At 42.1% G+C, this 15,584-nt stretch overlaps 1 protein-coding gene across 5 annotated transcripts in view; it reads left to right on the plus strand.

Annotated features, from left to right (window-relative positions):
• Positions 1-15,584, plus strand: part of OSBPL5 (oxysterol binding protein like 5) — a 172,829-nt gene that overhangs the window by 137,448 nt on the left and 19,797 nt on the right. For all 5 annotated transcript variants that reach the window (XM_054066982.1, XM_054066983.1, XM_054066987.1 and 2 more), the window contains exons 8-9: positions 8,524-8,695; positions 13,025-13,244. In XM_054066982.1, the coding sequence (XP_053922957.1) occupies positions 8,524-8,695; positions 13,025-13,244 (392 nt within the window). The remainder of the gene's footprint in view (positions 1-8,523; positions 8,696-13,024; positions 13,245-15,584) is intronic.

Below are 15,584 nucleotides of genomic sequence, written 5' to 3' on the forward strand. Positions count from 1 at the left end.
GGTTAAAGGCTTAACAATGGAATTGTAAACTGCACTTATATCTTGTTCCTTATGTCTGTCCCCTCTTTCAGGCATGCTTTGGGTAGTCTCGATTGCCTGATGCAGATGGAGTTGTGTGGAAATCCTGATGGTCTGGCTTGTCATGTTGTTTCTCTGCTAGGTATCTAGCCTTTCCCCCAAAATGGATGCTCTGATCTAGGGAAGAAATTAGATTATTGAAATAAGGATCATGCACAGAAGCAATGAACGAGGAGGAAGATTGCAATTTGAAACCAAGTTCACAATGAAATATGTCACTGGATCCTGGCAGTATTAGAAAAAACAGGAGTTACCTTCTTAGCTTTATGTTTGTCCTTCATATAACTTAGACCTTTCACAGCAGTTTAAAATCCAGGCATTTGCAACCAGATTTCATTTAGCTGGGTGTATAAATTGCACCTGCAGCTAATTGAGGGATCGCATGCTTGCATCTTCACAGCCAAAGTGTAAGAAATCATGCACGCAGGCACTCAAGTGGTACAGCAAAATAAGCAGTCAGCTGAATACAATGACCTTAATGTTCACTGGCTGAACCAAATCAGCCTCTTTCTCATCACTTGTGATTTGTGTGCACTTGAGCAAGAATTCATCGTTTCCAGGTGACAGCCTACTTCAGGATGATTTTTAAAGGCATCTATCTTGAAAGCGTGAGGCACGAGGCCAAAAGCTGGATGGCTTTAATAATTCAAGAAGAATAATATTCCCTTAGTGATGACTCTCTAGAGGAATGTATGGTTACTAGACGTGAGGCTTTTGATGTCTTAATTGGCAAGAGATTCATCCCCGCCATTCTGTAGCTGCAAGACTGCAATGAAAGAAAGTGTAGTCCTGGACACATTTCCATGTGCATTGATGGGATTCCATCTCAAGCAGATTTTTGTTACTGGTTAGTGCTGAGAGAACACTGGCTGGCTCCTCTGTGATCAGCTGCTGCAAAATGCGGCAGATAGACTTGACACATCAAGTCATGAGTTGTTCTAGGTGAAATGATGGTGACTGTAAAGAATTTCAAATCTGGATAGTCTAACGTTTTCAATGCCGCCTGTTTGGGTTTTTTTCTGTGGGATATTGCTGTCACTTTAGATCTGTTCAAAGACTAGGACTGACTCAAAGTGTTCCTTGAACTGCCACTGGGTTACCAGCAAAAGCAACCTTTGATTGTTTTTTACCAAGGGGGAGAAGCGATGGGCTTTGTCACTTGGTTCTAGTAGTTCCTTTTCTCTATGAACAAAGTAGTTGGTGCAAGTGCATGCCTGCTGCTGTTCAGCTTTGCAGCCACTACGTTTCTGCATGGTGCCAGCAGTGCCCTGTGGAGCCAGGAAGCATCCTGCAAGAAGCCACAGGGATTCCCATTTCAGCAGCTGTACTGCAGGGGTCATCTCAAAGGACCACAGGGTGCTTTTCCAGCTTGCTGAGCCAAAAGGCCTGGAGGAAGCATATAGGAGGTTTCAAAGCATATGTGGTATGCGTATTCAACTTTGGTTTTACAAAGTCAAGGCCCTTTATTAGCTTTTTTCCCAAATAAATCTTTCAAGAAGGAAGGAACTTTGGAATCCAGCTGTGTTTAACTGATTTTTCAAAGAGTTTCCTTTTTGAAATTGTCACTGATGACTGTTGTCATTTTATGGTAAATATATATAATGGAGAAGAAGAGTTACAAACCTACTCAGAGGAGACAGCTCTGTTTCATGGGGTTTTTTTTCTTCAGGGAGCACAGCTGAGTGATGTGCAGATGTGTTCCTCTGACATCCCACTTTCCCAGGACGTTGTCACGTGTCAAATGCTGTGATCATAATTTGCTAAAGTGATACAGAGAATGGATATTGAAACCAATGATCGAAACAAAGAGAGAGGCTGCTACTAAAAGAGAGCAGGAACCCAAGGTAGTGGTAACACTCTGGTAGGAAATCCACTTTTGGCACTTTAGGAACAGCCTTGTCAAATTGTCTTTCCTCAATGTTCCTGAAGGGAGCCAGAGGTGGCTGGGCAACCTGCCCACCTGACCAGTTCATGTGCCAAAAGACGGGTGATGTGAAATGTCCTCGTTGTGCTAGGTGCCAGTATGAGTAATCTAGCTGGCCTTGACTTTGCACATCAGAGTTGAGGGTCTTCTCTGGTTGGGCTATCATTTCTCTCTGTTGCTGTCCTCACTGAGAACTCTGTTAGCTTGGCTGTAAAAGCCAGAGCTTGCTCTGCAGACTGCCTCTTGGCAATGACACAATGGAGAGGGGGTTAAGCTCAGAGATAATGTTTGAGAGGGATTACTTAGTTCACAGCTCCCAAGCAAAAGGAGGTAATGCAGAAATTGTCCAAAAGTAATCATTGCAGTGGATGGAGTACTATATCACTGGATATAAAAAGAGCTTAAAAGACTGTGGGATCTTAAAAGATTCTGCCATAGGCTGACAATACAGTCTTGAGTTTTCCTTCAGAATTTAAACATATGCTTGATTTAAGCCACAATTTGTGGGAAACTGTAACTGATAATTGATTGCAGTGTTTTACATTGCAGCTTTAAAAAACCTTGAATAAAGGAATACCATTGTAATTCCTTCATGGCTCTTTTTTGCTTCCTTATATGCATCATATTAGATTGCCATTCTTCCATGAAGAACCTGCATTTTGCACCCTTCTCTGATCTAATTACCTTGCATACAAAAATATTACCTCTGTCAACCACTCAAAATCAGAAAATGTGAGAATTAAGGTAACTATGAAGGCTACTGTGCCTGTAGATGACGGCCTTTAATTATGTGACCAGATATGTTTTCCCCCTTCTGCAGTTATTGAGGGAGTGAGTAGCCTTGTCAGGTGAGCAATTAAGTAATCAAAATGCTAGCATTTTTATATAATTTTCACTATAAAGAAAAATACTACTCAATAGCAAGATCACTCAAATGTAAAAACATTTCAAGTGAGGCCTTTAGCAATAAAACAGGTTTATCTTGTGTGCAATCTCTGCAATTGAGAGTGTATAATTTTACGGTGTTATGCTGCAATTAACACACTTGATTTGCAGAGAAAGTAACCTTTTCATTTGCAGAGGAAGTCTCATATTTTACATCTGGTTTTGTGGCATATATTTGTTTGGATTCACAGCACCACCTTATGGCTGTACATCCTTTGAAATCAATTTCTATAACAAATGAATGCAAGGGCATACAGAGATGCCATTTTTGTATTCTGTGGAGCACAAGTAGTGCTGACTGTTAATACACAGAGAGTTCCTCTAAAGCTTTCTGTTTTCTCCCTTGGAATATTAAAATTAATATTTTACCTCCAGGGGTGGGGCATCGACAGCTTCTCTGGGCAACTCTTTTCAGCGTCTCACTACCCTCATAATAAATAATTACTATCTAATATCTAATGTCAATCTCCCTTCTTTTAGCTTACAATCAATGCCTCTCATCCTATCACTACACACCCTGATAAAGAGTCCCTCCCCTTCTTTCCTGTAGGCATCCTTTAAGTACTGGAAGATTGCTGTAAGGTCTTCTTGGAGCCTTCTCTTGGTGAAACAACCCCAACTCTCTCAGTCTGTCCTCGTATGGGAGGTGCTCCAGCCCTCTGATCATCTTTGTGGCCCTTCTCTGGACTCGCTGTAACAGATCCATGTCCTTCCTGTGCTGAGGATTCCAGAACTGAACACAGTACTCCATGTGAAGTCACTAGACTAGAAGGGGCAAATTACTTCTTTGACCTGCTGGTCACACTTCTTTTTTTAATGCAGCCCAGGATACAGCTGGCACATTCTTGGCCCATGTTGGGCTTCTCGTCCATGAGCACTCCCATGCCCTTCTCATCAGGGCTACTCTCAATCCATTCTTCACTCAGTCTGTATTTGTGCTTGGAATTTCCCTGTCCCAAGTGCAGGACCTTGCATTGGGCTTTGTTGAACTTCGTGACATTTACACAGGCTCACCTCTCAAGTCTGTCCAGGTCTCTCACAATGTCATCCCTTCCCTCTAGGATGTTGACTGCACCACACAGCTTGGTGTTGTCAGCAAACTTGTTGAGGGTACATTCTATCCCGCATTCCAGGACATCTCTCACAAAGATGTTAAACAACACTGGTCTCAATACTGACCCCAGCAGAGTGTCACTGGTCTCCACTTGGACATTGAGCTGTTGACTGGAACTCTTTTGAGTGCAACCATCCAGCGAGTTCCTTATCCAGAGAGTGGTCCACCCATCAAATGTGTCTCTCTCTGATTTAGAGACAAGAATGTTGTATCGGACAGTGTCAAATGCTTTGCACAAGTTCAGGTAGATTATGTCAGTTACTCTTCCCTTATCCAGCAACACTGTGGCCCCATTGTAGTAGGCCACCAAATCCATCAGGCATGATTTGCCCTTAGTGAAGCCATGTTGGCTGTCACCAATCACCTCTCTACTTTCCATATAGCTCAGCATATTTTCTAGGAGGATCTGCTTCATGATCTTGCCAGGCACAGAATTGAGATTGACCAACCTGTAGTTCCCGAGTCTTCCTTTTTCCCTTTTTTAAAAATGAGAGCTACTTTTCCCCTTTTCCAGTTAGTGGGAACTTCACCAGACTGCCACAACTTCTCAATTGTGATGGATAATGTCTTAGCAACTTCATCTGCCGGTTCCTCAGGACCCACAGATGCATCTCATCAGCTCCCATGAACTTGTACACCTCCAGGTTCCTTAAATGGTTTCACATCTGATCTTCTCCTATAGTGTGTGGCTCTTGAATCTCTCAGTCCCTGCCTTTGTCTTCTTGACTTGGGTGGTGTGGCTTGAGCCCTTGCAGGTGAAGACTGAGGCATTTTTGTCTGACTTCCTCTTTGTTGGGCTGCGTCACTCCTGAGCTTGGAGGAGGTGGTCCTTGAATACCGACCAGCTTTCCTGGGCTGCTCTTCTCTCCAGGGCTTTATCCCATGATACCCTCACAAGCAGACCCTTGAAGAGGCCAAAGTATGCACTCCTGAAGGCCACAGTAGTGAGTTTGCTGTGCACGCTCCTTGCTGACCTAAGCATCTTGAACTCTACTATTTCATGGTCACTGCAGCCAAGGCTGCCCTTGAGCTTCACATTCCCCACCAACCCTTCCTTGTTGGTGAGAACCTCCTGGAATGCCTATGCTCTGCTGCGTTGTCCCAGCAGATGTTGGGGTGACTGAAGTCCCCCATGAGAACCAGGGCTTGTGAACGTGAGGGTGCACTCTGTCTACAGAGGGCCTCGTCTACTTGGTTTTGCTGATCTGATAAACTGAGGAAGACCCCCAAGATAAAATCACCTGTCCCTGCCCTCCCTTTAATACTGACCCATAGGCTCTCATTCAGCTCCTCATGCATCCCCAGGTGGAACTCCTTGCATTCTATCAGGTCATAGACATAGAGGGCAACACTCCCTCCTCGTCTCCCTTGCCTGTCCTTCCTAAAGAGCTCGTATCTCTCCATTCCCACACTCCAGTCATAACATCCATCCTACCATGACTCTGTGATGCCAATGAGATCATAGCCCTGCATGCATCCACACATCTATAGTTCCTCATGTTTATTACCCATGCTACCTGTGTTTGCACAGAGACACTTAAGTTGAGCCGCCAGTGAAGCTCACTTACTGGCTGGAAAACCTTCATGTTGCTCTTTAGATGCTTTCCTGCCAACCTGTGACCCTTATATAAAAATATCTTGAGAAATGCAGCATTTTCAAATGTGAAATTGTGTGATCCTCTGAGCGAGCTCTGCAGAACTGGAAAAGAAGAGCAAAAGTAAAGAGAGAGGAAAATAAAGAGAGGTAAGATTAAGCAGGAGTGTGTTGTCCAAAAATTCAGATTCATCAACCAGCATGCAAATAGCTAATCCCATGCCAGGTCAAGTCACTGATTCTATTTCAGAGTTGCACAAGTCTGGGTGCTAGCTGGCTTTCCACAAATCAAGCATGCCGGACAGGAGCCTCTGTGCTCAATTTATTACAAAAGTTACAAAGCGAACACATGCCAAGCATGCCCCTCTATAAATGATTGGTTAGTGATTTACCTATCATTGTAATACAGTTACATGTGGTTGCATTATGCAAGTTCTCTACTGTGCATATTCATTGAGTTGGGGTATGCTCCCTGAGGTGGGAGCCTGTTGCTTGGAGATGTGTTTTTGTATGTATATAAATGCATAATGAGATAATTCATCTAAAGACACTTTTCCCATATGTTTCTCTCCCAAACTGGCCATCTTGACGAGGAGGTCTGATTTAATTTGTTCTCCTTTGGTCCCAGTGTCCAAGATGTTCCTTACAACAAATTATGATGCTTTGATATTTTACTTAGCGCAAGTTCTACTATTCTATTTAATATAAACAAATGTTAGTCCTTTACTGATTGCTATCCAGGTGTTCAGAGTGGTGCACGCTCTCTTGCAACATACGCTGTCTTGTATGGGATAGCCTGAAACAGGTTTTCTTCTTGGTGGGTTTGAGGGAGAGGGGATATGTAGGAGGAAGTAGATTTGTGCTCAATGCAGCCATTAACTCTGATGGGTTATTCATGCAAATCCTCTACATGGCAAGGAGGGGATAAATCTCTGTGTAAAGCTTTAATGCAAGAATATTTGTTAAACACAAAATAGTGTGAAATCAGTTCTAACAGCCTTCAGCCTTCCTAATCTTTTATTAACCATTATGTGTGATGTTATTATTAATTCATAAGCTGATGCTGAAGGAAGTTACAGGATTAAATTAGAATAAAATGGGGCTCTGTGGTGTTTTTTTGCTCAGTGTTCAAGCACAATTCTTCAAAGTTTTTTGGGTTTTTTCCTCTCTTTTAGTGGTTGCAGCTTTGTATCAAAGAAAGCACTGAAAGCTGATCAATTTTTTAAACAATTTTTTATATACGTATGATCTGGATTTTTTTGAACTCTCATTGATATCTTACAGAGCCAGATTTTTGTTGTATTGAAGCTGATTGGAATTCTGCCCAAGAGGACAGCAGGATCCCAGTGAGATTTATGCCTATGTTTGAGCTGAGTGTGTGATAGAATTGAATGTAACAATGGAAACATTTCCTAAATGGGACCTAGGAATGAATGTGATCCAGGGAAAACCTGTTTCTAGCACTTGCCATTGCTAGAGCAAAGTCCTTTTGTGTTCTCCACTGCCTCTAAAGCTCACTGCAAATTATTGCAAAATATATTCTGAGGAATGTAATGAAGAGGTCTGTTTTACATGCTTGAAATTAGAACATAGCTCCCTTGATACTTTAGTTCTTGAATTTGCAGGTGTCCTGGCCTCGTTAATGACTGCACTACAGAAGCAGGCTATTTTCGGGTGCTTCAAAGACTACAGTAACTCAGACTTGTGGTAGATAGGTTTTAATACTAACACACAGCTTTGTAGATTGGTATGGATTGTTGCAAAAAGAGCCAAGGGTCAGTTTGGTTTCCTGTGCTCTTCATTTGCTGTCTGCCTGTGGGACCTTTGCAGGCCTTAAGAAAATCCGGTGAGGCTGTGCATAGGAATTGCCTTGGAATCTCATCTCTGTGCCATGCTTACAGTTTCTGGTACTTGCAAAGTAGACCCTCCAGGTAAATATTTTATGTGACAAGATAAGAAAAACTGATGCTCCACTTAGATTATCTGATAGACTAGGCAAGGAGAAGGAGCGGAGAAAACAGAAGAAATACGGAGACAGAGGACAAATAGACAGCCTGACAAGTAATTCCCTCTATTCTTAATCACTCTAGCAAGCATCGATCATCCTGGCTTTATTTGGAGTGATTGCTGTTACAGCACTACACCCTGCCTGGGACCCTCAAGCTGGCTTGTAGTTCAGTCATCCCACACCAAGCAGGGTCCTCTTGCACACAGTGCAGTGCCTCAGTATCTCCCTGCCATTGGGTGGTGTGTGTGGTGGGGATGCCAAATGCTGAATGTGGTTTTGGGGTGTATTACTTGTGGACACGAGCTGCCAGGTGGTTTGAAAGCATCACACCTGTACACATTTCCTGCATCTTCACAGTGAGGGTGGTGAGGCACTGGCACAGGTTGCCCAGGGAAGCAGTGGATGCCCCATCCCTGGAGGTGTTCAAGGCCAGGTTGGATGGGGCTTTGGGCAGCCTGATCCAGCGGGACGTGTCCCTGCCTATGGCAGCAGGGTTGGAACTAGATGATCTTTAAGGTCTTTTCCAACTCAAGCCATTTTATGATTCTATGATCTTGGACAAAATCAGAAAGAGGCAAAAGAGGATGTGAACAGGTTATAGGAGATCAGAAGAAGAGTTGCTGTTAGTGAAGGGGGAGTTAGGGTGAACCTTCCTCCATATTACTCGTGCAACTACTAAACCACACCATTTCTGGCAAGATAGCCTAAGGATTAAATATATGAAAAATAGATCATTGTACACAGTGACTTCCTGAATTATATATGATGAGCTTTACTCCTAGGCAAGAAGCTTTTGAGAAGCAGTGCATGAATTGTCTTATTTACTCTCCTATGCTTAAATAATGCTTTTGTTTTCACAGGTCGATGCTGGCTGGATGCTTTGGAACTTGCCTTGCGTTGCTCCAGCCTCTTCCGGCTCAGTGCCTCCAAGCAAGGAAAGGATGGAGAAATGAACTGTTCGAACGATTCTGCGCATGCAGGGCTCAACCACCTCTTGCACACAAGCCCTGTCTCAGACCAGGAGTTCTTCCAGTAAGATGGGGCTGTCATGCTCACACTAGGTCATTCTTTTAACTTGAGTGTAACCTAGCCAGAGTCCACTAAGGAAAGCTGTTTAAAAAGCAGCCTGTATGTTGTTCTGCTGCATCCATCACTAATATATGGCTTTGGTGCATGTCAGGTTTGTCATCACCTAATGCTTGAGCATAGAGACTGAGGGGAACCTCAGCTGAGTTCATGTGTACATAAATAATTTTATTTTGTCCCCTGATTGGGCCAAAATGCTGTCTGGAGATGCTGGCCATGAAGAATGGCTTGCCTGAGTAGAGACTGCAGAATATAGCTACTACAGTAGACCTGTAGTTGCACAAAAACAATCACTAACAATATCTCTCTGTTGGCTAGCACATATGGCTCTGAGTCTGATATATTTTTTTTAATAATGTGTTCTCTTTTCTAATAATACTGTGTCATAGTCAGCAGAGTGCACACACTGCAGCCTTAGTTTCATAATTACTTTCTCTCTCTACAGGGGTTTTGAGTGGTTTCAAATTTCTTCCTTGATGCATCAGATAATTTTTTATGTAAGGCAAAAAAGAAGTCCCCACAGCCTTCTTTCTATTCATATTGCTAATATTACTGCATCGATTCACATCAAAGCTCTGTAAGCATTAAAAAACTCCAGGCTGTGTCTGTTCCTTATAGCTAATAGCCAACCTGAAAAATCCCTCTGGTATAGACACTTGGCCCTTGGAGTAGGAACTGGGAGATGTAGCATCTGTTTCTAGTTCTGCTGATACAAAAAAAGTTTCCCTTTTGAATGATGGGGTTCAACAGTAGTACACATGGCAGAGTTTTCAGCAGGACAGAGCACCCACAACGGGAACCAGACTTTTCTGACAGGATCAGATTTCAGTTCAGAGTCTGGTTCAAGCTGTGTGCTCATTGTCTGGTTGTCTGGACAATACTCACTAGTTTTAATCTGGACTCAGACAGGAGAATGACTTGCTGTCATCCCTGGAGTAATAAAGGGTGTTTAAACATCGGAGAATGCAAAACCAAAGCTGTGCAAGTGCTGAGCAAAGAGGTTTTGGTTTGCCACTGACAGTGGCTTCCTCATAGGGATTCAATCATTCTAATTAAATGCCTTCCCTACAGGGAATCTTACCAATTAAATTGGCACGCTGTTGTTAGGGGACCAGTTAATTACATTTACCTCTATCTTCAAATTAGCCGAACTATTCTGTCAAGAAGAGAAAAAGAAAAGGGAGATGATGGATATTATAGGGAGAACAAAACCCAAGGGAGTTGGCAAAGGCGAATCTTCCATGAGCCAAAGTTCCATTTGTCTGCTGGCTGCTTTGCTCCTTTCCTGCTGGGAAAGAAGTCGTGATTACACAATCATTTTAAAATCCATGTCTTTAGTGGCGTATAAAAATGAGAGGGAGAGAACTGTGCAAGTGAATCAAAGGCTAAGGTACTGTGTAAATCTGTGATTTTAGATAAGAGGCCTCTAAGGCACCAGGCACTCTTCTTTTTAAGTTGTAATTCTTGTGGTTTCCACGTCTTATGTCCAGCAACCCCAGGACCCTGGCTAGTTTACTTGTTTGGCAAAAGTGAAATGCAATTTTTTGATTTGTTAGAGGAGTGATATCAAATCCAAAGTGGTCCTGGTCACTGAAGTTTCCAATAATGCCTCTAGAGAATAAAGCACTGATGTAAGACTGCTCCAATATGCTGAAACAGTAAATTAGCCCTGGAGAATGCCAGGTCATTCATGTTCATCCATTGTTGACTTTTAGCTTAGTCATTCCTTCCTAGCTTTTGAAGCCTGGTCCAAATCTCATTGGAAGCCCCTGGGAAGCCTTTACATTAATTTTAGTTCAAACTCGTGGCATGTCTTTTTTTTTTTTTTTTTTTAGCATATTGTGTGTATTCAATGGTGATTCTGTGTGGGGGAATAGAAGAGCCTGGCTCCACTTCAACATCTCAAATTTGTTCCTCAAAATGAGGAGCATCTGTTTCCCCTTTGGTTACCCAGAATGGCTCCTTGGCTCTGGATGTGTTAAGTCTTGCCTGGTTTATGTCTGGTGGGTAATTGGTTCACAGTTTAGTGGGATTTCATGTGAATTCCATTCCTTCTTGTACTACATCTGAAATCCTTAAAAAGTAATGGAGAGGAGCAGAGGAAACTAAGAAAAGTCTTTTGCTCCATGGAAACTTCATATATTTCCCAAATGTGAAGCAAGTAACACTGAAAACCACTTGCTTGTCATACAAATGTGCAGTAGAAACAAGCGCTACTTCTCAGCCATGAACCAGAAGACTTATAATGAACTGTTCTTTCAAGCACTTTTACCCCATGGAGAAAAATTTCACTGGGTAAGAGAGCATAGGAACCACAGACAAACACATATTTAGCTAATCATTGAGATATTAAGAAATAAATTATGTATTTAAATGATCAGCAAATAATAGCTAATAATTTCCTGGACCTACCGTCCAGAAAATATCTGTCCTGAGGAGTTATGGGGTAAACTCTCTAGACAACTTTTTCCTCATCTTTTTTCCTCTTTTATTATCTTAAACTCATGTGTGTGCTATACTCTACGTTTCCAGTGTATTTGGTTCAGTCATTACACTTGGGGGTTGCTAGCTAAAAAAATCAAAAAGTAACATCCTGGCACTAGAATGATGAAGATACCTAATGTCTAATAGCAAATTTTAGTGCTGGAGGCAAGTGGTCATTAACTGCCTGATTTATGGTCTTATTTTTATTTTAGAGTGAAATCATAAATTTAAAAAACCCTTGTAGTTTATATATATGTACAAACGTAGACACATATACAGACATACATATGTGTGTACCAATGGAGTTAAAAGAAAGATTTTTCTAAAGGCACAGAAAGCTGTAGACAATTCTTTCAAAAGAACTGTAGAAACTGAGTTTCTCCAGTAACTGAGCTGTGACTCTCACGATGTGGCTTGCTTGGCATATTAGAAATCATGAGCTTATTTCAGTGCATAGCTGGAAGTTTAAATCTTCTGAAAAGCTATCTCTACTTGTGTGTTCTGACTCCTGTGTTGGGTTTTTTTTAAATCTGGCTCTAACCAGCAATGCCTAATTGAGGGAGAAGAGCGGATGGAAAATTTCAGAATTAATCTGTAATCAAAATTAGATTATGCCCAGAATGGTCTGAGTAAAGGCCCATCATGGAGAGACTTGAAGCTTGACAGAACATTCCTATGAAATGAGGAGAGAAATCGTGCTTTGAGAGGGAGATGGACTACGGGAAGTAACAAAACTCTTCAAGATCCAGGGCCTATTTAGGTCCTCTGAAACTTTTTGTATAGCTGGAAATCTTTTTTTGTTGTTTTATCCAAGAGCAATTTTGCGTGAGGACTTGGGTAAGAAATTTTCATAGGGATGTCAAGCTAGACTAGGCCATGAAAGAGGTGATGTATGTGTCAAGACATATATGAGTAAGGAAATCTGAAGCCCATGCTAAATATCACTTTTAAAGACAGGCATTTAGTGAATACTTCTCATCATCGGACCTCTGTCCCATCTAATTGTGTTTGCCATCTGTTGTATAAACTGCATCTGCTTCTTCAAAGGGAGATGCTATAGGCTACTTGGGAGACAGTTTTTGTTTTCTTCTCATTGTCTAAAGCCTTGATCACTGACCATGAATCTTGCTACACCTTTCGTGCTTTCCCTTGGATGCTGTTATAATCTAGGTATTCTTCTTACATGTAATTGCCCAGTCTGTAATTTGAACTTGGCTCTTCCACAGAGCGTTATCTGGGGAAACTCATTCCCCAGGTTAGTTTGAGTATGTGTCTGAAAATACTTCTACTGATTTGTAAATTTGCCTTTTCCAGAGTGAGGCTGACTTAAGACCACCATCTGTTGAAATAAAGTAGCAGTAGTAATGAAAAGAAAATGTAGCCCATAATGTTGTATTTTCCCCAGATGCTTCAATCCACTGATTTGCTTCTGTAAAGGGAAAAATCTAATTGATTGACACTCCTGTTCTCTAATCAGTGATGAACAGTTGTTAGTGTGTGCTCTGTATCCCTCTGGTGTGTGGGCTCCCAGGTGGAGCCAGCAGCAATTCTGTGTAAGGGTGGGTAAGTGGAGCTGTGTGGTAAATTTTGCAAAGTACAGTTTGAAGGGGAGAATTTTGATGGAAAATATCTTACTGTTTCCATGATAAAAACGCTGCTATTCAGGAAAGCAGTATTTTATACTCTCCTGGGTGGCATGCCCTGTGGGGGTGTTTTTGCCTTATCTAAAAGACCTCAAGTAATCTGGCTTTGTGAATCAAATTGAAGCAAGTAATGAACTGTGTGTTGCAGATTGAATGAATCGGCCCTGGAGAACCACCACCATTTGGAAAATGATGCTTTTTCAGACAAGTCTGAGAGAGACAACATAGAAGAGTCAGAGAATGAAATGCATGAAAACAGCCGGAAGACAAATGAAAGTGAGAGCGATCAGTCAGAAATCCATGGAGAGGTCTCTCCAGGAAGGAAAGGGACAACATATATTGAACAGATCTATGAGGAGTTTGGGGAGGTAAAAGCAAAAAAAGTAAAATCACTGCTTGTTTCTGTTAAAAAGTCTGTGTTCATAGTGTTTGTCATTCAGCCTTTTAGATGCGTAGCAGTTAAGAGCCAGTCATCTGAGTTCCAGTGTTTTACAGATAAAGCAGTGCACAGCTTTCTGCTAAATTATGTTGAATTATCATGTGCTCTAATAATTATGTATTATGAACAGCAGCCCCGCTACTGTGCTTTGGCGTGTTTCCAGCATAAGTGATTGCTTTAACCAGTTATTGCATTAAAGAGCTGCATAGCATGGGCACAATACTTTGCGGAGCCAGCAGGAGAGGGAATTATTATTCTGGGCATGTGTCCTGGCCAATTAGGATGCTCAGTCCTTGCATGATACAAAATATGATACGTCCCCTTTTCATTATGCATGCAACATCCTTTTCGTGTGTCCTAAAGGAACATTTGAGCCACTTGATTCCTAAATGACAGTTTCTTGTAGGAAAGCCATTTCTCATGTCATTTAACAGCAGGAGGATGCATTTCTGTTCCATATAGGAGCTTTTTTTAGCTGGATGTCACTGTGACACCTCTGAAAAAGGCAGCAGTAGAGAGCTGGGAGGAAATGTGGGAATCGGTCCATGCAGGCAGCAGAGGAGCTCTGCTCTAGCGCTGGGAGGAAATGTGGGAATCGGTCCATGCAGGCAGCAGAGGAGCTCTGCTCTAGCACTGGGAGGGCTCCGAGTATTACTGCCTTGCCTAGGAATCTGAAGTCTTTTTGGTATTCCAAAGGAAACTACTTTGCTAGAAAGCTGTTTCTTTTTTAGACTCATGGAATCATAGAATCATTTAGATTGGAAAAGTCCCTTAAGATCAAGTCCAACTGTAAACCTAACTCTGCCAAGTTTGCACTAAACCATGTCCCTGAACACCACATCTACGCATCTTTTTAATACCTCTAGGGATGGTGACTCAACCACTTTCCTGGGCAGCCTGTTCCAGTGCCTGGTAACCCTTTCAGTGGAGAAGTTTTTCCTAATATCCAATCTAAACCTCCCCTGGCAAAACTTGGGGCCATTTCCTCTCATCTTTTCACTTGTTACTGGGAGAAGAAACCAACACCCACCTCACTGCAACCTCCTTTCAGGTAGTTGTAAAGAGCCATAAGGTCTCCCCTCAGCCTCCTTTTCTCCAGAGTAAATAACCCCAGTTTCCTCACTCACTCCCCATAAGACTTATGCTCCAGACCCTTCACCAGATTCTTATGCTTCTCTTTCAGTGGTTTCCTGAAAGTGCACTACTAATGCTGAGGAAACAAATATGGGTAAATATATCCTAATTACTGACTGAGTGATGACTTAAGACATTGAGAATGGTTAGGTGTCCCACAAGCAGATTATATTGCTCCTATTTATTTCTCCACAGACTCTTTATAGCAGGACAGCCTACATGAAAGGCCACAAAAGAACATCTCTCCCATACATCCTTGCAGTGGTGCAGGAGGAGCTCAGTTTTGCCTCCTCCTTTCCACAGCACATCCATCCCCAAGAGCAGCAGTTTGTGGTCTGGAGCCAGCAATCCAGGTAGCATATGTTTGCTGCCATGTCTGATGTCAGGTGTGAGGTGCAAGCCCCTACTGGAAAAATTGTACTTGCAAGCAGAACTGTTGCCTACAGAGAGAAAAAAACCCAACTCCTAGGAATCTGAAGTGCATTTCTCCCCCCAAACCCTCCCCAGACATACAACAAATGGTAACCGGGTCTAGATAGGACTGTTTTAGTAGATTTTTGTTGTTGACCAAGAAGTGGAGCTGTTGTCACCTGGGACACACAGATAGGACTGATTGTTTTCTCTCTGGTGACAGTAATTACAATAAGGAAACGTAGGTTATATGCAATGACGTAGTTTGCTATCAGCAATGGGTGGAGATGTGTCAAGGTAAACACACACCAACTAATAACATCAACTGTCATCTTAAACTAAAGCTGCTGCCCCACAGTTTGTATGTACAGTTCAGATTTGGCAGGACAAAGGTCACATATGCAAACTGTCACTGTTAAATTTTCAGCTTGGCTTCGAAAGCTCTTTTGAACGGTGTGCACGTGTGTATGTGCATCTGTACGTGTTTGAAAGGTGAGTACTTGTCCTTCTGATGTTCCAGCTTTGCCTTGTTTGCAGCAGGAATTTGAAGGCAGAGACAGGTGTCAGAAGGACTTTTGAGATTGCAAAAGCTGGTCTAGAATATAAAAGGAGACTTCCTCGGTAGGTAGACTGATAGTGAAAAAAAATTTTCCAAAGCTTTTAGTTTTAATAAGTTACAAAAAGGATTGTTGACAGTGATGTATTTTAGGGGAAAGCAAAACAG

This window comes from Cuculus canorus, chromosome 5 (genome assembly GCF_017976375.1).
Source record: "Cuculus canorus isolate bCucCan1 chromosome 5, bCucCan1.pri, whole genome shotgun sequence".
NCBI lineage: Eukaryota > Metazoa > Chordata > Aves > Cuculiformes > Cuculidae > Cuculus > Cuculus canorus.